The following is a 26,305-nucleotide window of genomic DNA, read 5'->3' as shown; positions in this document are numbered from 1 at the left end:
AATTCCCTTTCTGAAATACAGCTCAGAAAGTCTCATACATTTATACACAGTGTAATTTTCTACAAACAAGTCTTAATGGTCTGATGCACAGAGAAACTCAAAATAGAAAGAAAATTCTTTCAGATTTATATAGGATTCCATTGCCCCCCAACCCCCCCAATATATACACTTTGGGGTTGGACTGGAGGGTGCACGGGCCAACGTGGGGGCCACCACATCCCCCAAGGGCCCCCACCACTGGCCTCCACACCCCCCAGGAGCCCCACCACCCACCTGTCCCCTCCCCTGAGTGCGTGTAAATTGAACTTACCTTCAGTGAATTGGGGAGGGAGACTGGCGGCCTGGGGGAGCACCCAATGTGGATCGGGTCTGGGCTGGTGGGGCCCGACAGGTTTTTTCCTGGTGCCCTGTTGGCCCAGTTTCAACCTGCCTCAAACCAATATTTTTCTGCTGTTGTAATCAGTATTTCAAAAAAGCAGGAGCCTGAGCTCACTCTATGTAGAATATTTATTATTTAATATATGAAGTTGTTATTAATACCTAGTTCCAATATGTTTATAGGAAAAAAGAATGCTAGTGGAAGAGGCAACAATAGCTCAATAAAGATCTCAAGATATTGGTCAGGATTAAAGGATGAATAAATAAACAATTCCCAAATCATATCAACTAAACATCCTGTTTTGCATTTATATTGAAGGACCTGTTTCTCCTTTGATTTGAAAAGGTACATTTTATAACATGTTACTGTTTTGCACAATGAATGTTCGATGGTAGAACCATTGCAAATTGCTGACTGTGATGCAAGCTTATTTGCATCTACTACGTTTAGTGATTTTTTTTATAATTGAAAAACAAATCTCTAATACTGTCCTGCATAACTTTTTCCATTCTGTTAACTTTATTTTCCCCATTCAATGCTCAGGCTGTTCACTCTATCAAATATACTAAACAAAGCAAGTTCTCCTTGACCTTTATGTAGCTTTTCTTACCTTAGACTACATTCTTCAATTAAATAAATTCCATTTCATCAGCAGTAAAACGTGGCCCTTCCCTGGTTTTGTTTATCACAGTAATCATTCAAGGAGCAAGTCTCTAACTCGACTATACTGCATTTTTCTATTGTAAGAACCTGCCCTTTGGTATACAGTTAGTATAGTAAATAGATGTTGCCCCCCGTATCTCATCCTTACTGGTCTGTGCTCCAAATCTTCCTCCCCTGAATCCTTACAGCTTGGAAACCTACGCATTAAACCAAGCTAATCAACAGACATTATGGAACAGGGCTAAAAAACAGGATTGCTTCAGTTGATCCAAAGATAGCTTGGCACTAATTTCTAAGGGATTTCTTCCATACCCCTGTATAACATTACTAATTATACTGTTGATAGATACTCTTATACAATCCACATCTTCTAATTTTCCTTATCAGGGTATACATTATATATCTGTAAGGATCAGATTTTATTTTATTGGCACTCTATTACATTCTTACCTTGAAACAAATTCAAGATGAATTTGAGGAGTTGACTTTTTGCACCTAGTTGCAGTGTAGGCCTGTCTTTTAACTGCACTTCTAAGCTACACATTCTTCTCAGAGTTAAATCATTTATTACATCTAAAATTGTTAGTTTACCATTATCCATACTTATGGAGTTTCCTGTAGTCCTAACTACACATATCAACTGTTTCGAAATGTAGGGCCAAGACTAGTTGATCAGTTAACTATGAATAGTTGTCATTATTTTCTATATAATAATAACAACTAAATGCATATATGAACAGATCAGCTATAGAATAGTTAATCCTAAAGAAACAAAGAGAATGATACCGAATGATGCCAATTTATAATTAGTGTATACTCTTTTAAAAGAGGAGGTTGTGTTGCTCTGACTTTTTTTTTTTTTCTTAATGAGGCCTAAGTGACCTAGTAAAAAGAAGCAGTAATAAAACAATTTTCTTAAAGCATAATTATTCTCTCTGAAAGTTGTACTAAGTGGATTTTGCCTGCAGAAATTGGAGGGTTCAAAACAACCATGTTGAATAAATAATGGAATGACGAAAAGCAAGACTTTTCATTTACTAAAGCAGACAACTGTATAACTCAATATTGTGTTTTGTTTCCTACAGCCAGCTCTTTTTGCTCATTATTGTGTGTGACAATAGAAATACAACATATAAATAGCACCTTCATATGATTAGACCTATTGTGTTACTGTTTTACATAGAGTCTAACTTTTGGCTGGTTTTATGGATGATGGTTTTTCTGTCTCAGTCAAGGACAGGTATGTAGAAATGATAACCATTATTAAGACTGTAGCTGGTATCCACAGATTACAAGTATGTGATCCCTTATCAAGAAACTCATTATACAGAAAGCTCCAGATGATGGGAAAGCCACCCCCCATAGACTCCATAGGCAATAATTTCAATTTTAAAAAATGATTTCCATTTTCTTTGTAATAATTAAGCGGACTACCTTATACTTGATGGTGCCTTAGCTGCAGAAATTCAAATTGGTGGCAAAAAAATCCTATTGGGTTTATAATATTTATTAGCAAATTTAAAGCATGGACATCCAAATTATGGAAAGATATAGAAAACCACAGGTCCTAAGCATTCTGGATTATAGATTAAATACCTCTAATACCTCTAGGTCAAAGGGGGTATGCTATATGCAGGAAAAGGAATATTTCACCATACAACCAACCAATTAAGCCTTTTTGGCTCAATTTAATGATAGAATCCTGTGGGTATTTTATTGTTCTCAGTCATTTCTTATAAAACTTTTAATCACTCACCCTTCAGGAGCGAATTTGGCCTATTTGTTCTTGAAAATATATGTATTAGGGTTTTTTTAAAGCAAGGATGCATCTTTCATACTGAAGACCTATTGTAATCTTGGCCCCTGCTCCTATAGAAGATCCCATTATTTTTCTCCCAAGAATAAAGTAATTCTTTCAATATACTTGAAGCACGTATTGCACAAATAAAAGCATATAATACCAGGTGCTAGAAATATAACACAGAGAAGAGCAGCTGGCTGCAACATGAAAAATCACATTCAATGTACAAACAAGGGGAAAGACAATATCCAGAGGTATGACCCCAGAGGTGATCTGAATTGAATACTATACTATGAATAGATACTAAGAAAGCCATACACATGTGAATTCTTTTGTGAAAATATCACAATAATTTTATCAGGGAGCAGTACCATTTAAGCTCTGTAAGTCAATTCACTTTTGTTCATCTACAATGTAGGCATTAAACTGAAGGATAGTATAGGGTTAATGGGAAAATGGAATAGGTATAGGTTCTCTCCTTTGGAATTTATGAGGTGCTTCCCATTTTGTGACAGGTGCTGACATATTGTGCAGATAGCACCACTGTGGATGTATATTCACCAGGAAAAATATATATATTTTAAGTCAGAGATGAGAGTTGACATTCTTTGGAAGTGAGTTTCTTTATACCAATTTATTCCCCAGGCTTTAAAAATTGTGTGAGGATCTTGAGGAGCTTTCTTGTTTATTCTATTATATACTGTAATGTTTGTTTATGATGGGTTTATGGCTGCTTGCAACAGGGGTAAAAAAAAAATTGCAACTTTTTTTGTTCTGTTTATTATAAGAATCTCCAAAATGGTTATTGTAAAATGTTCAATATAAATCATAATCAGTAGAACCACATGTTGTCCAGCACACAGTGCAAACACCTGAGAAGTCAATATGGATACTGTGGAAAGATCACATCAGTTGTCTGCACAAACAAGGATCATTAGCTTGCAGTGTTCCTCAGCTTATGCCATTGCTGCCACTTGCCATTTTGAATGCAGAACAATCACAGTCAATCGGAAATAGCAAAGATCTCTTATAGATGTTTTGATTACACATTTGAGGCAAGAATTAAGTCACTTGAAGAATGAAGCAGTTCTTGTCAAATATTTCCCAGAACAGATATATGCAGAGTACTGCTCTCTAAATGTATGCTCTAGTAAAAATATACAGTGATACAAAGAGAAAGTGCTGACAGGAATGAGTGAAAATACTGGAAGTGTTAGAAATGAGCTGAGATTGGGTGACTGACTGGTGGGTCAGGGTGCTGTGTTTAAACCTGTCCCCTGCCGGTCTAGCTGACATTTTGACACATTTTATCCTTTGTAATGCAACAATATTAATGCCTTTTGTCAGTCAAAGGTCATATGACTGTACACTAAGAACTATCATATATTCTACTGATACAAAACATCCAATCAACCTTTTTAGAACTGTAGATATAAATTACTTTTATTTACATGCCTAAAGGAAAACAGTAATAAACAAATACATAGGTGAAACCTCTAAAAACAATAAAGCCAGTGGTTGTATACTGTACATACCTAAAGAGATAGTAATTATTTAAATTTTATAGTGATTGAGAACAGAGACAAGAGAGTCTGTATTCTACAATTAAAAAAATATTATTTTATCATAATACCCTATGTGTATGCCGTTCAGATAAAGTGTTAATTAATGGCAACATTGCAAATGAGAACTGAAAGTTTCCCTTTTTTCTAATAAATAAAGTGCATGTCTGAATATAGAAAGTAAATTTTAATTTATTTACTCTAATCTCATTTATTGACTCTTGTTCTTTAACCACATCTAACTCCCACAGATGAACTGCAGAAATAGTATACCACCATTTGCTGTTTTATATGGGTTTCCTCACTTAGCTAGAATACCATCTATGCTAACTAGTGATGAGCGAAACTGCCCTGTTTCACTGCCCTGAAAAATCTGAGAATTTTTTCCCAATATATTGGAGTCAATGAGCTGCTTTTCTCTTCAGTCAAATCCATTGGAATAATAAGGTGTTTTTTTCCCTGGCAGAACAAAATGCCTGGCAACACTCTAATACTGTTATTAACACTTTTTCTTTCTTTGTTTCCTGCAAAAGAAAAATTGTTGCCATTGCTGAAAATTTCACTCATGCCTAATACTCCCCCAAATATATATTAAAAATTCAAATTTGGAACATTTGCTGTCATGTAGCAAATTAATATGTCATGAGACATTGTATAACACCCTGTGTTCGGGAAATTTATTGCAATGTAAACAGAACAATCTGTAATTTATTTATGACCCATGGAGAAAGTATGTTCTTCACAGTTGATTACTTAAATCTGTATAATTAAAATAATTGGATATTGGCAGTTGTTTTGGGAGGGAAATAATCTGAGTTGCCCTGATATCACCCTTTCAGTAGAATTAACAGTAGAATGGCTGGTAGAGACACCAGAAAGTGGTTAATACATAAAGCTGGCTATACATAATGTGGAGCTGCTTAGTCTATAGGCTGTAGCAGTTCTCCATAGCTCTGAATAAAGTCATTGAATGTGTCACGGCTGGAGATTCAGAGCAAGACACATTTTTTTGTTAAGCACACCATGATAAAAATGTGAACCCTATTTTGTGACTCCAGGCTGAGCTCACAAAGTAAACCAATATAAATCATGCATGTAACCAGCAATATAGGACACTGAAAATTGAACCTAAAATAATTCTCTGATATACTCATTCACTATCTCTCTACTATACATCAGCTGCTCCTCTGTGCATATCCCATCACTGGCTCCCAATCTCTTCTAGAATCAAATATAAATTACGAATGGTGATATTCAAGGCCCTCCCTATATTTCAGCTCTGATCTCAAAATACATTCCTTCAAACCTATGCCCTGCTTCTGACCTTTGCCTCTCTTCTTCTCTCATCATTTCATCCCATTACCCTCTGCAAGATATGTCACTGGAACTTATGGCCTCAAGCCATCAGACTCTTACCTTTCTTAAAAAACTTTTAAATCCTCTCTAAAGGCTCACCTGTTAAGGGAAGTTTATACAATGTATCTTAATTAATCAGATATTAATATAATATAAATGACCACTTTGTTTCTTTATCCCTTATGTTTCAAATGTACCCTAACCCTTTAGATGGTAAGCTCTTGTGCGTAGGGGCCTCCTATCCTATTCTTACTCTGTAAACCCTTGTTTGTTAAAGTAGTGTAAAATCCCTGTTCCTCCATTCTAAATCCATGTAAAGTGCTGCATAATAAGCTGGCACTAACACCAATGACCAATGCCAAGGGCCATACTGTTTATTGTGAATAATCCCTATCATTTCCCTTCCGGTTCCACTGAGAATCTGCAGGAAGGTGTGCTTTGCACAGAATTTTGCAATTTACAGCTGCCCCTATTTTTTTATTTATTTTATCTACATGTTTTTTGAGAAATGTGTCTTTCTATTTGGCCCATCTCTCATTTAAAATGGGTTGCTGGCATCACTAACCCTGGTTGCCAGGGTAGGTAGGACGCTGGTAATAGTTTCAATTCCAACCATGGGAGCTGCAGAATGAAAGTGAAATATTTACAAAAACCCGCAAAGAGTAATATGAAAGCTTTATCAAGTTATCTTAGAATATACTGTCTACTTTATAATGAATGTTGATTTGAACAGCCAAACATTACTATTACCCACATGTCACTAAGAAAATGTTCATCCTAAAAAAAGTGATTGAAGTATAAATTACGGCATAACCACTTCCCTTGACTTCTTTTCTAGACATACGTGATAGGCTACTCTGAAGCAATTGCTCTTTACAACTGTGATTCTGATGAATTAGACAAACCAAAGACAAATACAAACACATAGATATATAAAGGATTTAAGTCTATAGTATTGAAGTAAATAAACAAGCCAACATTAAGCAGAATTGGCATAAGTAACCCCTATTTGTACTGCATATCTTTTCTCCCCATAACTGTATGTGACGTATATTCTACTGTTTTTGGCTCCTGTGTCTAAGATTTAATGAATTCAGAACGTGTCCATTTGAATGAATGTTAATATTTTTGCAATTCAAGATACTAGAAGCTCTATTTTCTACAAATCAATGCAAAATAATTGCACAATATTTTTGAGTTGAGAACTTTGTCTTTGTGGCCAATATGTCATATAGGGTCTGTTTAATATAAAAAACAGATTCTTACATCTGCTGCTGACTTTATGCAATCAAATTGTATTTCATGTTATACTTGGCAGTGGGGGGGGGGGGGGCAGGAACTAGAACAGAGACAAGAGATATTATTAATCTGAATAACTTAAAGTGACTCACCCCCCTGAGATTTTGAAATGCCAAAAGTCTGATTTATTTTAATAAAATTCTGATGAGAAATTCCTTACAACCTTTATAATGCTGAAACTTGCAATTAGCAGAATAACATCAGTTGGCACCTGGTCTCAAGAGATCAAAGATGTTTCTGCCATCTACTGGCAAACTGAAGGGAGTAAGTTGATAAAATCCTGTAATGTTATCCAATATGTCTTAACTATTGGAACTACAGATCCAAACGTCCCCAAGGTGCCATAGACTTTGCTCAGACAAAGTTTTCAAAGCTACAGAAGGCTACTCACTAGAGATATTGGAATATAGGAAAATAAAATAAGGAAGAAGAACAGTGGAATGGGGATAAAGGAGATACTCTATGTATTATTAGTGCTACTAGTTTCCAGTTATAGCATTGGGTATCCCAGTTTCCCCAGGAAACTAAGGGGAGCTCCTTAGTGCTCTGTCACTGATCCCTCACATCAGGGACATAGCTGCTTTTTGCACCCTTCCCTGACATTGGTAAATGAGCCCTCCAGACTGTAACATAGTAAGTTGGGTTGAAAAAAGACATATACGTCCATCAACCATAATGCCTATATATAACCTGCCTAACTGCTAGTTGATCTAGAGGAAGGCAAAAAACCCCATCTGAAGCCTCTCTAATTTGCAGCAGAGGGGAAAAAAATTCTTCCTGACAAGATGGCAATCAGACCAGTCCCTGGATCAACTTGTACTAAGAGCTATCTCCCATAACCCTGTATTCCCTCACTTGCTTAAAAGCCATCCAACCCCTTCTTGATGCTATATAATGTATCAGCCTGCTGCAATTCAAGCAGCAAGTTTAATTTGCAGCTTGAACCTATATTTCAGCCTTGATCTTTGTTGCTGTTTCTGAATAATGTTTCATGACTTTGATTTGCTTTTGTCTTCTCCTTGTCCTAACCTGTAAAGGTAACTTATTATTTTCGTCTCCAGCAGCTTCCCAGAACCTTCCAGCAGATCAGCTGGCCAACAATTTTTACATACTTTGTATGCATCGCTGTGTCTTACCCTCTAATATTATAACTGCTAATAGGTGAAGGAATTTAGGTTTTTCCTCATTATTCTTGGTTGAAATGCTGTATTGTGTCCAGCATTGCACTTTGCACACAGGGCCGGATTTCCAAACTGGCGGCGGGGCGGCATGTTTGTACTGCCCTAGGCCCGGGCCTTTGTGGCCTCTCCACAAATGCGGGCCTGTTTGCACATAGCACTTGCATGCATAAATGCAACGGTATATTTTATAGAAGTAGCAACTGTTTTGAAGTTTTTTACAAGCAGGATTTTTTGCTTTCCTTTATTTATAAACTAAGGAATATTAGCTGTAAGCTATGGAATAATACCATAGTAGCATATATAAATGTTAAATATTCAGAATTGTCCAGTGGACTGCAGATTTGTTAACACGGGTCAATTTTCTTCCATTAGGTTATGTAGTAAATTAAATAAACAAGAAGATTATTAATAACTTGGATGTAACATTTGATGGACATTTATTCCCAGTGGAGAAGTTCCTCTTCCATGTTCTATCCTGGAAGTGCCCAGACTTGTACACTGAGGAATTCAATATAGATACAAGACAGTAAGTCCATGAAGGTCATACACAGGACAAAACTTAAGGCAGGCATATTATGGTGCCTCTGTTGTAATCAGATGTTCTGGTCTAAATGGGCCAAACTGGCATCTTAATTCTGGGTACACAGAAACCAGTAATCTTTACATTTACCCTATGCTATGTGTTCTAGCAGTACTAAACTTTTAATGCATGGTAACCATTGTTGTTGTTAAGTAAAAAAATATCATGACATAATAAACAGGGCCTAAATCCTGAGTGGCCATCCACTATAAAACCTATAAAGGTCATTGCTATGGAATTCTGCCTGGAAAGTTCTGTAGTAAAGTTAAGAGCATATAATAGTTTCTGTATAAAAACATATGTTCTTAATATACTGTATATGTATATTCATATATATGTATCTTCAGTGACATACTGTAGGTATAATAATTGTACTGTATAATGTTTAAACAAATTCAGTGTGGTGCAATGCATTGCTAAAGAATAAAGAAATTTCATTTGAAAGTAAAACAAAGCCTATGAAATCCAGCTGTTAAGGTTGCATGAAATATAAACCCCACCCTGCAGAGCTTATCCCATGAAGCAATCATAACATGACAATTGGAAAATAAATAAATAATAGTAAAAATCTGTATCACTATGGACAAATGTTTCCATAACAGTGAAATAATATATGTGGTTAAATATGACATGTTTATGATGGTATGCTGCAAAGTGATAGTGTAATTACTACCTGTAAAATTCCTGCATAGCTTTCAAACATTGAAAATAATTTCCAGGGACACTTTGCCTCTGGGCTAGCATGTCACATGAAACCAGCTCTGAAGGGCCGAATTGCTTACCGCTCCTACTATACATGCTGGCAAAATTGACAAGATTGTTGTATTTGAAGCCTATTTTCAACAAATGGCTTTAGAATAAGCTTTTAGGTGGAAATCTGACCTTGAGAGATGCTTTCTTTGATAGGAACATTAGGTTAATTAAATGTAGCTAGTCATTTTTAAAACCTGAGATGTACTGTAGCCAAGAAAAAAGTAGGTCTCACAAGTGTTATAAAGGATTTGTTTCAACAGAGGATGTTTCTATTAAATATGTTGGGCAAACAAGTTTAGCAAGCTCTTACAACATACTTTAGGGGGGACATTTACTAAACCTTGTATTGGGAATTTTTGCAATTTTGTCGTATAATACATCATGGAAAAGTCGCAACTCTTATTCTGCTACTTTTTCAGGTTTCCAGCGACAAAAAGATCGACCTGAAAAAGTCCGGCTTAGTTAATGCCCCTTCACGGCTGCAAGCATTCTTTAAAAAGTTAAATTACTTCTTTGGTTAAGCTTGTGACATGTGTTAGTAATTTTACACCATCAAAACTACCATTATTAATTACTAAATGAGTTATTTTTAGATTTTTTTTAGAATGTTGTTCTTATCCTGTTGTCTCCCCATGTTTCCACTTACTTTAAAATTATTAGGTTGGTTGAACCTTATAGGATGTCTGCTGCTGAATCACAATATCACTGCATGTCCTCTTTATTTAGTGTTATTTAGTGTTTTTAAATAGACCTTTATTGCTATTTCACATTTTTATGTACGTTTATGTTTAGTTTCATCAAAAACCTGTAGCTGGAAGGTTCCATCAGGGTAGCCAATGCTTAAATTATTGTATGCAATGTTTCCTTTTCAGTGTGAAGTACATATTAAGCATGAGATGTTAGAGTTACTGATCCCAACTATGATTTGGGTGATTTGCAAAGAACTCCAGTCTCTTAAATGAATTGCGCTCCCTTGAAACTAGAACAGACTTTTCAGAACTCCCCCTGCTTGCGATTTCACACAATACTTTCATAAATACTTACCCAAAGGAACGGTTTATAGATGCTATACGACAAAAAGTACATTGAAATCATATTCAAGGTATTCTTTTTAAGCATCAACTGAACAGCATGCCCTCAATTGAACTTACTGTTATGCTGGTAAATGATGAACACAGTTATAGCAAATGCCCATTGGTAAGTTCAACTCAAAATGTTCTTGTACAAGAGTGATGAAACATTTTTAATATCAAATGAATTAAATTGGTAACTAAAAAATATTGAGAGAGCCACAGAGTGAGAATTAAAATGCCTTTTATTTAGTTTTAAATTGCAGTAGGATAACAGAAGCAATATTTTGTGCTTATGAACAAAATGTGTGTTTTTGTAACCCTATCTTGGTTAGAAAGGCCTTGGCTAGCTAGGTGAGATATAACACTGGTTGCATTGGACAGTGGTGCACAGATAAGTCCCCTGCATAATGGACTTGCAATTTCTTATTTCTACAGTTCTATACAAAAGAAGTTTATCACTCATTTTAGAAGCCAACAACTTACTAGTATGTTTTGGAATCTGGGAGGAAAACACCTGGAAGAAACATAGGCTAATTGTGGAAGTACATATAAACTTCTTGCAGAAAGTTCACTTTAATATCCTTAGCAATCATTGAAGTTGTAAGCTGTTATGAACTGTATACTTTTTGGAGTTTAAGACACCTTTTCATTTCTTACAGGATCTTTGCGGTGCTTCTACCTGTGACACACTGGGAATGGCAGATGTTGGCACCATGTGTGATCCAAAACGAAGCTGTTCAGTAATAGAGGATGATGGCCTTCCCTCTGCTTTCACAACAGCGCATGAGCTCGGTAAGAGACAAATAGTACATGAAAAATATAAGTTGTAGGCTATGCAATAATAACACATAAAGGGAAAAAGCTGGCAAAATATAAATGTCATATGCACAAATTTAATGTTAATAATCAGATTTTTGTTCTCTATGTAAATGTACAGACAGAAATCAATGAAACACAGAGCCCCAAAAATCTGCATTTTATTCAATTTCATCTATGAATTTTCATTCAGAAATCCACCAAATTTTGCACCACAGAATCCCTTGTGTAAATATATAAGACAAAAAAAAATATTTTACACAAGGCTGGCTTTATAACAAACAAGAGTAGTGATCAAGAGTGAAATAAAAATATTTTAGTAAAAATAGAGCACCAAAGAAAGCAGAGATCTTAGGAATCTTGTGGTCAGAGAAAGTGGTTTTGGCTTCGCTTTAGTATTCAAAATTAGCTCCGAAAGTAGAAGAAGTGACTCCCAAGCAAATGTCCCGTAGCAAATTAAAATACCGACTACAACGTGGACTAAAACACAAAGGAAGACTTTGGTCGCATACCCATTATGTATTCAAGGCATGATGAATACAGAAATCAGGAAACAATGGATGGTAGTCAATAGAAACAATGTAGAAGAAAAATTATAGAAGATCCTCTTAAAAATAACCAAAATGACTTGCACAGTGAGACACAAAGTGGTGTCAAGTGGGGATTCATCGATTTCAGCTCTAATAATTGGCTGGAAAGTCCACAGGTCAGTTTGGGTGATTGAAATCATTCTAATAATTTTGAGTCATTCTTGTGATTAGAGGTATGCAGAAAATATCCCCTAGGGCTATATTACACTGATTAAACTGAATAAGGAATTTGTTAATTTGTTTTTAGTGTGTGCTTCCCATTCATTTCCATATTCATGAACCACTCTGTGAGACAATTTACTAAGATGATTTCTGATCATTAAGAAAGGGCACCATTAGGATTGTTTTACATAAGTAGGGTAAAATACCCCCATAGTTATATAATGTTTTCCAGAAGGTCTGTGCTTGTTATGTAAATGTTCATTTTAATTATAAGCCATTTATTTCTGCTAACATGAATGTGATTAGTGATTGTGGGGCATCTTACTGGCAAAACTCTTTACCAGTACTGGCACGCGCAATGGAATAGACTACATTTAACTAGACACAAGTATTTGCATCCTTGACCACACAAACTTGATGTGTACTCCCAATCAACTTTGTATTGGGAATTTGTGTTCCATGATACATGTTTCTCAAGTAGTGTTTATAAAATATCACTATAGTTATTGACTATATAAATAATTGATTTGCGTTATTGCTCATTCTGAACTCAGCTCCTTTAAGATGTAAAGGAAACAACAGCTGTACCAAACAACACACCAACTAAAAAATTAAAAAAACAAATAAAATCGCCACAGTACTTTCTGCTAGAACAAGCTAGTAAAAGTGTGAGAAAGTCCATTGGGAATAGTGACTTATGCTCTATGTACCTAGCGTTGAGAAGTGATCCAAATAATGCATGCAGATCACACTTAAGTATGTGCAGAGGTTGCTGAGTCAAGTGTGTTGTTTAAATCTTATGCAACAGAGTTAAGTTTATCAAAAGCAGAAAGAAAAGTATGTGTCCAGAAATTAGTTCCTGCTGGAGAAAGTGGTAGAACTGTTATCAAGGGAAGGAACAGCTTAGTGATCATGAGCATGAGCTGTAAGTGAAGTTCTCTCATGGAAGAATGCACAGTCCTTGAGTTTAGGGCTGACATCTACATAAAAGTACTGGCAGTACTTTTTACAAACTACTTTAGAGTCTTAATTATGCAGTTATTTATCTATTTATTCAATTATTTTGTTTTATTTGAATGGAGGAACTTCCTGTGTAGCAACTGGGATTTTCCATTGATGTCTCAGTGGAGATAAATGTTGCAATCCCATGAACACTATAATGTAGCAAAGGGGTCTCATGTCTTCTCATGCTTGTGCCTACAGTATGCAGAGTCACTAATAATGGTCACAAAACTTTTTGTAAGCTAAGCACATTTGGAGTTACACAACACAATCACAGAAAGCATCAAAACTCGTGCTTGCCATTGATATTCAAATCACCTCTACCCTAGGTACTGTATGTGGCTGACCACATTCTGAACTTATTCACTAAATGTTACAACTTCTTCCAGATTATGATCATACCTTGAGTGTTGTGCTCTGAATACGTAGGAAACTAGTCGTCGCTTCTAAAGCTTAGCCTAGTGTGACTGCTTTAAAATATTTAAATGTATTTAAAAATAAATGTAAAAGTGGTATTCTGAGCTCTTTTATATTGATTTTCTATTCTGTGTCATGATGATAGCAATGGAACAATAATAATAGCATATGTTTCTGAGCTGTAGCTCTGAGCTGCTGTGTTGGATGGCTATCTGAACTGAAGAGGGTTTAATGTCTGATGCAGACAGCATCTCTGACTACTCTGTGCAGTTATTTCCCTCCTTGTTTCTTCTTTTAGATTTAAAAGCTAAGGGTATTTAACTGCTCAGTGAACTGTTTAAACCTGGAGAAGCTGCTGCACAGATCACTTAACCCCTTGGTGGCAAGCTAGTCACCCAGCAAGGCTTCTCAGACCTGATAGGGAAAAAAACATGAAATTTGCAATGTAAAACTTCTGTTATCATAATAATGAAAGAGAATATTGAAAATGAATATTACTTCCCGTACTCAAAAGTGTACTCAAGCATTTTTACGTATTTTTTAAGGGGTAAGTAATATTTTTGTAGATATAGAGGATGATACTCTGAAAGAATGTGTTATTGAATTCAGTGCATTAGTATGTTGGTTTATATAGTAAATTATTGTAATGACAAATTCTTATTCTTATTAGTGCTGCAAGGTAGGGAATTTACAGAATTGCGACAAAAGACACTTTTATCTTTGCTATTGTTATATGCTAACAGGAACTAAAAGACTATGGCTATCAGCAGTTTGAGGCAACAATTCCCTGTTGAAGGTTTCTTGCAGCTCATTGCTGTCACTAGCGATGAGTGAATCTGTCCCATTTTGCTTTGCCGAAGAATTTGTGAATCTTAAACAGCGAAAAATTTGTGAAACAACGAAAATGACACGTGTAACAAAATAAATGACATGTGCAACTAATTTTTTGGACACAGGCGACAATGTTTTGTTGCACACCCAGTTTTGATGCCTGTTGTGCGAAAAAATCTGCCAATGACAAACGCAGAAATTCACAGCAATGCCCTGCCCATCACTAGCTGTCACTGGAAAACTAACTTAGGCATCATTACTACTAAAAGAGATACTAATGCTGCATGTCATAGCCTTCATTTTGCTTACAATAAAAAACAGCAAATAGCAAACACAAACAAGCCAAAAGTAAGATGGAACGCTACACTAAACTGCACTACAGTACTTAAAACTACATTTTAGTTACTGTAAAGTTAATACAAATGCTATTGAAATAACAAATGATGGTTCCCTTTAAAAATTCCACTTCTAGTTTTCCAGCACATGTTCCTTCTTTGGAAATGAGCTGGATTTTGCTACACATGAATCTACTGGATTTTATTGCTTATGCTGTCAAGTTTTTCTTTTAATTTGTTACAGACCAGAGTAGTTTACTCCAGAAATGTGCCATTTGCTTTCTTGGGGTTGTAAATCTCTGTCTGGTTATAAATTCCATCTCATTTTAAATCCATGACTCAGTTTATAGTTAACTTATTGCTACATCTTCAGATATGGCAGAGAGCAGAAAGATAGCAGAAATGTTGTATAGAATGATGGAAAATTAACAAAGAAGAATAGTTTTATGCATTTTTAGAGCATTCAAAGCTAACTAAAACAAAAATGCTTGAAGGTGAATGTTGCTTTGTTTATAACAGCTATGGAAAATATTATTAGATTGAAGCTGTTTGGTGTACACACTACCTGCCTGCCATTGCTGTAACATAGTCGACTAGCCAAGGAATAAAATATAGCATGCAGCATGATAAGTTTCATCTTATTGAACAGATGTTTATTTAGCCAGTTACAACATAGACCTTCAGATGACTTGGGACATCATGCACCTTATGCACAGCATAAGTACAGAATCCCTCTGACAATAAAGATAAAGTGACAATATATTAGAAATAGTAAAGCCAAAGGGTGCTATGGGGATCAGAAGCATAATCAATCCAATGGAAGTTTATGCCTCTTGATATTTCTGCTGGATTCCAGTCTTTCCTATTTATGTGCCTAATGGTCTTGCATTTGCTTAGTGGCTATGTGTTACTCTTCGTTGCTATTTGGTCTGCCAGTTCAACACATCAGGCTCCAGGTGCATCACAAAGCACACATGAATATTAACCTTTGAGCACAACTGTTTAGTGTAGATTAAAACCCCTTCATCATGCTCTGCAGAGTAAAAAAACATTCTTGAACACCACTACTTCAAAATTCTATTTAATTTTTACAAGTCTATAAAAAAATTTTTTAATGGTATGTTTAATGGTAATATGAAAATATTTTGTGATGTCCCTGCCTCTTTGTTTTCATAGAGCACCATAAAATTTGCTGCAAATATTGATGTAAATACCCCTGCTCTTGCGCGATGCCCCTGCTGAACTACAAAGATCAGATTTCTCTGTTAGTTATATTGTTGATACGAAAGTTGGATGGTAGGCTCAGCTTTATAAAATAGGCTAAAAGCTTTTTTGCATAAAAGGAGCACAAGCTCAATCAAACTGGTCTTGTAAATGTAGTTGCCCCAGTTGTGACCCTGTTTAAATTGTAAATAAATGATGTTTCTTAAAAATTAGGTAAAATCCTTTTGCTTGTTCCTTAGCAGTTAAATTTACTCTTTGATTTGTAATGTGATGTATGAGATATGAGGTATTTTACAGACTTCAGCTTCAAACAGTATTCTGGCATTCCTAACTGCTTCTTGCAGATTAGCAGAGATCTGTTCCAATCTAGCCCCCCCTCCATCACTTCCCCATCAAATGTTTTACATATGTGCCTGTGAGAGAAAAATACTAGTATTTATAGATTAAGTCAAACTGGTAAGTATGCATTAGGTTGTCATTCTACTTATTTAGATCACCACCTCAGCAACAGGGCATGTCATTATACTATGTTTATATTTACTCTGAACCATCTCAATCAGCACAACTGCAATACTTCAACCTTCCTTGCTATGTCATAGAAATGCTGATTGTAGCCAATACTTTGGAAGAATGTAATAAAAAGGAACAAAGTTTGCCCAGTTACAGTAACTCAATAGCAGTTTGTGTTTAAATGGGTGAGCAGTAAGTGCAATCCTCCAGTTGGCTGTTGTAAGTGACTAGAGCTATATCTAACTCTTCAACTTTTATGACATTATGCTCATTGACCGCTAATACCTGTTATTTGTATTTTACTTTAGCATCATAGCCTGACGAGGGCTGCTTGTAAAAAGGCAGAACGATATAGCAGATAATATAAATAAATAGTTTTCCTCCTATTTATTTAGTTCCTTGCTTACTCTTTCTATGATACCTTAGGGCAGCAATACACCACATGGCCCCATGAGCTATACAACTGATTGCCCATGGACCCAATGGCTTATAGCAGTGCTGTCCAACTTCTGTGGTGCCGAGGGCCGGAATTTCTCTCGCATGCATGGTGGAGGGCCGCTAATGGAAGCCAGTTTGACCACTCCCCCTTTTAAACCACACCCACTTCAAACCACACCCATTTTATCACAATGGTGGTAGTGCAGCAAAAACCCAAATGCTTGGTTCTCACTGCAGGGATATCAACCATCATTCATATGTGAAAGAATTATATTATGTCATATTAAGACACACCCTAAAATCCATATGCCTCCTCCTCCCATGTGGATAGCACAGCAACCCCCAGCGTATAATTACACACCTTAGGGACCATTTAATGGCTATTTCCAATTGCTAACAAACTCCCAGAACAAACCCCTGCCAGGTTCACCTTCCACAGGCAGCATATGGTAGGCAGAGTATGGCATATGCTGCTTGTGTGTGCCATACTCTGCCTGCCCTATGATGCCTGTGTCTGCCATATGCTGCCTGTGTGTGCCATACTATCCCTGCCTTATGCTGCCTGTGTGTGCCATACTCACAAGCTTACACAAAGGTAAGCCATCAAGGCAGCCAGACAGGTGGGGGGGCCAGACAGAGGGTTGGTTGCAGGCCGTCAGTTGGACAGCACTGGCTTATAGTGTAAGGGAAGATGACTTTCTATAGTTCCAAGCAGAGACAGGCCACCTCGCCCCCCCAGAGACAGGCCACCTCGCCCCCCCGCATGTGCATAAACATTGAGGGGGAGCGCATTGCATAAAGCACCCATTCGCCATGCAGAGGGGGCAGCGAAAGGGAATTGGCAGTGATCGGCAGTGGGGGTTAGAGATCTTGGACTAGGGGTTGGCAACAGAGATACCTGCCTAGCGCCCCCTCACTCTTGTGTCCTAGGCAGGTGCCCCTTCTGTCTACCCCTAGTTCTGGCCCTGGTTTCAACAGCCCAAAGGAAGTGATGAGGAGATGCTTCTCTTTACTACTACTATCCACTATATACTAGCAGATATGTTGCATCAGCAGGTAAGATATTCATACAGCTTAGATTCCCAAATCATCCAATATCCATACTGCTTTGATAGTAGTGGGGATTGGTGTACTGCAATATATGCATTAGAATGATATCTGTACATTTATGGCTAGCTTTATGCCTTCAATAAGCATCCATCAGCCCATTTGGATTCCTTTCACTGCACAGGTCAGTTGCTAAAAAGGTCTATAGTTTTAGCTGTATATAAACCTAGACACAAGTACATTCACTTCCACCAAAATAAATAATAGGATGTGTTCTATATTCATATTATTTAAAGCATTGAAAGTATTCATTCAGGAATTTACAAAAATAAAAAACACATCAACATAAACTTGATGTACAAGTTCCCTGTTTATACATAATCAGTCCAAGCAGATTCAACTGTAATGGTTTCTGTGAAAAAGAATTTATAAAATGCTTTAAGTGTTCTGCTGATATTGATAAAAAGTGAAATAGCTATCAAGACTGCAATACGTGTTACACTGAAATAGTTTCATATCTTCATTCAACTTACCCTCTTCTTTTCTAAGGTCATGTTTTTAATATGCCTCATGATAATGTGAAGGTCTGTGAAGAAGCATTTGGAAAACTGAGGGAGAATTATATGATGTCACCAACACTTATACAAATTGACAGAGCCAACCCCTGGTCTGCATGTAGCGCAGCCATCATCACAGACTTCTTGGACAGTGGGCACGGTAAGCAATATGCATAAGTGACATAATGCATTTGGAGTCATTTATATTTCATTTTAAAATGAACAAACTACGAACATTTAAACTAGGTATGGATTGAGGTCCTTTGAAAGCTGGAATAACTGAGATTTTAGAATAATATATAAATTATCCACAATAAATATTTATCTTCAAGTGTGGATCGAACTACTGCTAATTCACACATATCCTCTAGTGACATGATTTTATAATACTGCATATTTAGTTTACAATATAGAGCAAAAAGTATACTGATGCTCTTAAATGACATATGGACTTTTCAAACACTCACTGTTGAGTTTCAAACTGCCTCAGGAAGTTATCTCAGCACAAGTACTATTTATTGAGAATGTGGGATTTTTATGGGTGATCTGAGGCAAATAAATCTAACATGACCATGTGCAATGCCAAGCGTTGGCTGGAGTGGTGCAAAGGTCACTGCCATTGTACTCTAAAACAATAGAAATGCTTCCTCTAGACTGAAATAGCATTTCAACATTTGACAGTCTGGAGGAAAGTCTGGTAAGATGGCAGGCAAACATTACCTGTCTGAATAAATTCTGCTGCTGGTAATGTCTGGTGGAAATGGAGAAATAATGGTTTGAATTATAAATAAAGCTAAAAGTTAAATCACAGTTTTTGATTTTTTTTGCCCTTCTACATTTAAATATGCAGCACCGAAGCCCTTAATCATTTGCTTATCATAAATGTACTTTCCTAACATTAAATGTATAAAAGGGCCGATTCACTATAGGTCGATAACGCTTATTGCATGCTTTTTTGCGTTAAAAAGCATGCGATAAATAAGTACAGATTCATTAAAGTCATTTCGCATGCATTAATCCACATATCCCATGCGCAAAGAAACGCATCATCGCAAAGCGTTATTTCTAACGCATTGCGTTAATTAGCGAATAGAAATAGTACTAATGCATGATTCACAAACACATATGAAGCATTAAACACGCAAAATATCCCTTTAATCTGTGCGAATATTAACACCTACTTGGGGTAGGCGGTACTTAAAGAAAATTGTGGTTCATGAGCGTTTGGCAACACAATATGGAGTTTGCAGTTGGATTTTTTCAAGTATGTGATCATCCTAGAGAGATTTAGGGAAATGGTAATTTGATTCAGGGAAATGGTAATTTTCAGAACAGTCGTTTTCAGAAAGTAATGGTTACGTGTGTAATATCGTGCGCTAATATTGCATGCGGCAGGAAATAGCGCAAGAAAAGCGCGCAAGATAAATAATGCAAAGAACATCGCTTCTTAATTTTCTTAAGTGTCCTTTTAGTGAATCAATCATAAAGGTGCATTAAGGTGCAAAAAATAAGAAGTGATAACATTTTTAACGCATGCTATAAATAGCACTCGTTTTATCGACCTTTAGTAAATCGGCCCCTAAGTGTGTTAAGAGACACTTGAGAAAGGATGAGTTTTCTTCACCGAGCTTATATTCTAAGTGGGTGGATAACTTATAGATAAAAGGGAAAGGTTAATATGTTTAGGACAACACCAAAATTGATTCAGATTCTATGCTAATAGTCCAAGCCAACGGATAAGAGTTTAGTTTAGATGCTCAGTTTGTGACTCATTTTACTTGTGAATAAGGCTAGACATCATTAATGAACCTCCACATAAAAATTATATGTGCTGCATATATTTAGTAGTGTTACAATGTTCCCTTGCTCATTGCTTAAGCCTTGAGACACATCTTAGAAGCTGTTAATATTAGCTGAAAACTGGCTATTATCTAATGCATTTTTGGGGACTGATTAATGAATACAGAAGTTGATGATTTTGACATGCAGAGGAAATAGTTTTAGGAGTTTAGAATGGTCAGAACTTTTTATGCTTTCTAAGTATCTGTTATATGTAACAATATGAGCTTAATGTAGCCTTATGTGCTTAGCTGTACATGCAGCCCTTAGGTGACAGCTGTGTGAAGCCAGGGTGCCTCCAGGATGCAGGAGGGGTATTCTAACAGATGGCTCTAGTCTCTAATGGTTTCTACAGCTGAAAAGTTTAGTCCAATCCCAGGCTTAGCTCTGACGCCTCTTTAAACAGTTTATACTTGGCATCTGGTCACATTTGTAAACGTAACATGAAATCTGGCTTGGGACATTTGGAGTAGTAAAGCTTAATGGAGTAAACTGGATAGAATAAGAAGCCAGCATAATTGTTTACACTTTTCAAAAGCAAAAAGTTAATGGCATGGCAAAATTATTTTTAACATTAGCAGAATGTCACAGTTAGAGCTGGGTTATAAATAATTAAATGGCAAGTGTCCCCTATTTTGTTTGGCTTTATGTATAACAAATGCCATTTGATGTTTGTATGTTAGTCTTTTCTCTTTTTAAGAGAGGTTTTTAGATCAATATTTTTCCACATCCCCATAGCTCAAAATAACTTTAACAAGCTAGTGATTTTTTATTTTTATTTTTGCAGGAACTTGCGATCAGTAAAAGAAAACAAGCCTCAAATGTTATCCCAATTTAGCTTTAGGCTGAGATCCCATCTATAGTTTAAGCTTCCCTGGAGTGGGGGGAAAGCCCCACAATTTTTAAATAACTTCTTTACATATTTATATAAAGGTAGTCAATCAGTGTCGGACTGGGACCCCAGGGGCCTACCAGAAAACCTTAGAGCCTAGGCCCACTCTCCAAACTATATTTCTTCCTTTCCTCACTCATAGTAACATAGTAACATAGTAAGTTAGGTTGAAAAAAGGCATACATCCATCACGTTCAACCATAATGCCTATATATAACCTGCCTAACTGCCAGTTGATCCAGAGGAAGGCAAAAAACCCCATCTGAAGCCTCTCTAATTTGCCATAGAGGGGAAAAAATTCCTTCCTGACTCCAAGATGGCAATCGGACCAGTCCCTGGATCAGCTTGTACTAAGAGCTATCTCCCATAACCCTGTATTCCCACTCAACCTCTTTATTCTCCTAGTCTCTTTTATTTACATTTTAGTATCTATCCTTCCATCTATTTATCCTCTTTCTTCCCAGGGAATGGCCTTGAAATAGGCCAAATGGTCAGGAGCAAAAGGGCCCACTGACCCCTGGGCCCACCGGGAGTTTTCCTGGTATCCTGGTGGGCCAGTCCGACACTGTAGCCAGTGGAGGTGCTGCAAAATTACATAGCAAAGTTATATTCATCTCTAAATAAGTTCTCTACTAATCCTCATATTGCAGAAAGCATGATTTCCAAAGATTGTCTGTGTTATAATGTTTACATTTGTTAATTATATAGGAGAATGTCTTCTGGATGAACCAGCAAAACCCATTTCCTTGCCAGAAGAACTGCCAGGTGCGAGATACAGCCTAAGTCGACAGTGTGAGCTGGCATTTGGCCTGGGTTCTAAACCTTGCCCTTACATGCAGTACTGTACTAAGCTGTGGTGCACTGGAAGGGCACGGGGGCAGCTGGTATGTCAAACCCGTCACTTTCCTTGGGCTGATGGAACAAGCTGTGGTGATGGAAAGTTCTGTCTCAATGGTGCCTGTGTAGAAAGGCACAATGTGAATCGTTATAAGGTGAGTTTCTACAAAGTTATGGCATCTTGTATTAGCATTTTTATATGTGTGGAGTTCTGACTTTAGATATCAAAAGTAAATTTTGTGTCCAGGTTGGTGAGAAATGTGTTTATATTTATTTAAGTCCTTAAAGGAATACTGTCATGGGGAAACATGTTTTTACAAAACACATCAGATAATGCAGCTTCTTCAGCAGAATCCTACACTGAAATCCATTTTTTTTAAAGAGCAAACAATTTTTTTTATATTTAATTTTGAAATTTCACATGGGGTTAGCCATATTATTGATATCCAAGGCTGCTGCCGTGCAAGTTGGAGTGATATCACCACCCCCTCCCACCAGCCAATCAGCAGAACTATGGGAATTGGGAAAGTAGCAAGATAGCAGCTCCCAGTAGATATCAGAATAGCACTTAAAAGTAAGAAATCCAAGTCCGGCTTGGGACTCCTCCAGTTTCATGGGAGTAGGAGAAACAATAGGTTACCAGAAAGCAGTTCTAATGTGTAGTGCTGGCTCCTTCTGAAAGCTCAGACTCAGGCACAAGGCTTTGAGATGGCTGCCTACACACCAATATTACAACTAAAAAAATATTTGTTTTGGTATTCAAGGCATTTATATCAAAATGCACAACAGTGTATTAAATTCAAACCATTACCACCTAACTCACTGTAGTGCAGGCGATTACCATGCTATACTGTGACAAAATAAATATGAACAGCCATTCATGAAATACCATGGTGGAGTCTGAGAAATCTGTTGGACCACTTCTATTTAGACTATTGATTTCTTCCCAGTTTTAATGCACGCTCTCTCGAAATAACAGCTTTGTAATTATTTCAAGGGTTAAAAATAATATATAATAAAAGTGGTGTTTATTTTTCTAATTAGTAATGGTTAGTTAAAGAGGATATAAACACTGTTTGCTGAATTGTTTGTTGTGTTCCCAGCATCATTAACATATTATCAAGGGCTAAACCATACTAGCAGCTGTAGTTCAGCAGCATCAGGGTTGTATATTTAACAATCCTAATGTTCTACTTCATTCTTTTAACTACCCTTTGATGGTAGTTAAAAGCATGAAGTAGAACATAAATATCACTTTATTCTCCTACACAAGTGCACAGAGTACAGTATGCCCAGTCTAGTAAAGTTTAATAGTGAATAATGGACCCTATATTGTGAAATTTAAAGATATTATAAGTCACTGAGCTGACTGTATAAAGGCACAAGGCCAAAGGGTGAGTGATTTTATACAGGTCATGAAACTGCAAGGTGACTTCCAATATACTCAAAATTTAGAATAGGGGATACATTACTATTATTATTATTCTCAATTTTCATTGAGCCATGTGGCAAACTACATCATTAAACAACAATTAAGACATTTATTAAGATATCATTTACAGGATATATATATATTTTATGTATTATTTTTATTTTATTGTCACTTACTGATGTCAGTGTAGCTGAAATAACACCTATATATTTCTACTTAAAGGGAAACTGTTATGATTTTTTATGGTGTACTTTTTATTTCTAATTACACTGTTATTTTTGAACCAACAAATTAATTTTTTTAGTTGTAATATTGGTGTGTAGGCAGCCATGAGTCTGAGTCTTGTGCCTGAGTCTGAGCTTACAGAATGAGACAGCGCTACACATTAGAACTGCTTTCAGGTAACTTATTGTTTTTCCTACTGGAGGATTCCCAAGCCGGACTTGGATGTCTTACTTCCATCTTACTACCTTCCCATCGTTCTGTTGATTGGCTGCTAGGAGGGGTGTGATATCACTCCAACTTGCAGCTCAGCAGTAAAGTGTGACTGAAGTTTATCAAAGCACAGGTCACATGGCTGTGTCATACTGATAAATTATGGGGCAGACTATGGGGCAGATTTATTAAGACAAGAGTTTGAATCCCGAATGGGAAAAATTCGAATTGAATACGATAATTTCTGAAGATCGCAAATATCACGAATATGTTTACAAAAAAATCGTATTAGTCACGATAATATCGTATTGGCGATCCGAAAGTCTTTCCGACTTTGATCCTTCTGTGCATGATTTTGGAAGCCTCCCATAGGACTCAATGGCACTCTGCAGCTCCAACCTGGCCCAAGGAAAGTCACAATACTGAAGCTTGAATGAATCTGAAACTTTTGTACTCATTGTGACAATACGATTTTCTGGCGTTTTTTTACGCACAGTACGAAAAAGTCATATTTTCGCCGAAAATACGCAAGGAACAAAAAAGTCACAGACAACACGAATGGTCCGATCGAACAAACGATCGGACCGTTCGTGGATTGATAAATCACCCCCTATGGCGAGCCCCATGTGAAATTTTCAGAAAAATCCATTTGTGTTTTTGAGAAACAGATTTCAATGCAGGATTCTGCTGGGGAAACTCTATTAACTGATGGGTTTTGAAAAAAACATGTTGTCCCATGATAGTATTCCTTTAAACAGAATTCATATTGTATTTGATATATTGTATTCCACTGCAGATTCAATAAAAAGGCACAAAACATTTCTAAAACATATTAGCAAGTATTATTGGAAACACACACACCTACATTTTCTCCTACATTTTGCTGGCTTGTTCCAGTATGAGCATGAGATGTGTGTGCCATTTCCCTTGTCGAAATTGCCATTAAGATAAACTATGTAAGACTACAGAACAGGGGCGGGCCGCCTCGCCCCTGCACCTTCCCCCTCCCCCTTGCGTTTTGGTGCACATGCGCATTCGGGGGGGGGGCGTGGTGCAACGCGATAATGCATTGCCCCCACCGGGTAATCACAAGCGGTGGGGGCAATGACAACGGAACTAGGGATAGGCAGGAGAGGTTCCTGCCTGGCGCCCCCAATCGTTGCGCTCTAGGCAGCTGCCTCTTCTGCCCCTAGTTCCGGCCCTGCTAAAGAATGATGAACTGTGGTGATGTTCATTGTGTAAACCATGTTTGACATCAAGAGGCTTAACAACTGCACTATGTGTTCTTTGTCATTTAAATGTTTCTGTAAAAAGAGCTGCAGTAGTACAAAGCATTTGTTGGAAGTTTTTTTTGGTACTTATTTAAGAAATTATTGTATTTATATTAAGGCTGTTCCTTTTGACTTTGTTCAAGCATAGGTCTGTTTTTCTCTCCAGGTGGATGGAGCATGGGGGAAATGGAGCCCCTATGGTCAATGTTCTCGGACTTGTGGTGGGGGTGTACAGCTAGCCAAAAGAGAATGTAACAACCCAGAACCCTCTAATGGAGGCTCCTTCTGTGAGGGACTAAGAGTGAAATACAGGTCTTGTTCACTAAATCCTTGCCCTGAAACTGGTGAGTAAGTTAGAAAGTCAGAAAAGTTGATATGCATGTTGTTCATGCAAAATTTAGCTTCTAAGGGGAAGCTCTTATTTAGCAATTTTCTTAATGTTTTTATAATTTCTTTTAAATCCCAAATATGTTGTACAGCGCTGCAGAATATGTTGGCGCTTTATAAATAAATGTTAATAATAATTATGTTAATAATGTTGGTACTCTGCATGGCAATTTTTGTGTATTGTAGCCTTTCCCAGTAGTGATGAGCGAATTTTTTCGCCAGGCATGGATTTGCAGCGAAATTCTGCATTTCACCATCAGCAATTTTTTTCCCACTAAACAGGTGCAAAATTTCACCATGGAAAATTTGCAGTTGTGTTCAAAAAAGTTGCGGTTGTGTCAAAAAAAGTTGCGGTTGCATCAAAATGTGATTTTTTTTTTGCTGGAAAGCTACTTTTTTGACACAACCATTCGCTAATTTTTTGTCCTTGTGTGAATTTCACCAGTTTTGCTAATTTTTCGCCAAAGCGAAATGGAAAAAGATTCGCTCATCACTATTTCTAAGCATTCTTTGCATCAGAGTAAATTTACCTGTTTTCCCCTAATTACACTGTATTCTTAACCCCCTTCCACATCTATGATCATGTTAACAAATATGTTCTGTACATGCTATTGAAAGTTCTGATTACATTTAGGT

The 26,305-nt window shown here is 36.8% G+C and overlaps 1 protein-coding gene across 1 annotated transcript in view; it reads left to right on the top strand.

The window, feature by feature from the left end:
* adamts15 (ADAM metallopeptidase with thrombospondin type 1 motif 15) overlaps positions 1-26,305 on the top strand; it is a 45,880-nt gene that overhangs the window by 15,737 nt on the left and 3,838 nt on the right. Inside the window, exons 2-5 of the mRNA XM_012966928.3 lie at positions 11,307-11,439; positions 18,569-18,736; positions 22,016-22,299; positions 25,449-25,626. Coding sequence (XP_012822382.1) covers positions 11,307-11,439; positions 18,569-18,736; positions 22,016-22,299; positions 25,449-25,626 — 763 coding nt within the window. The remainder of the gene's footprint in view (positions 1-11,306; positions 11,440-18,568; positions 18,737-22,015; positions 22,300-25,448; positions 25,627-26,305) is intronic.

This window comes from Xenopus tropicalis, chromosome 7 (assembly GCF_000004195.4).
Source record: "Xenopus tropicalis strain Nigerian chromosome 7, UCB_Xtro_10.0, whole genome shotgun sequence".
In the NCBI taxonomy this organism is placed as follows: Eukaryota; Metazoa; Chordata; class Amphibia; order Anura; family Pipidae; genus Xenopus; species Xenopus tropicalis.
The sequence above is the reverse complement of the archived record's forward strand: the minus strand, read 5'-3'. Positions and strand labels throughout refer to the sequence as shown.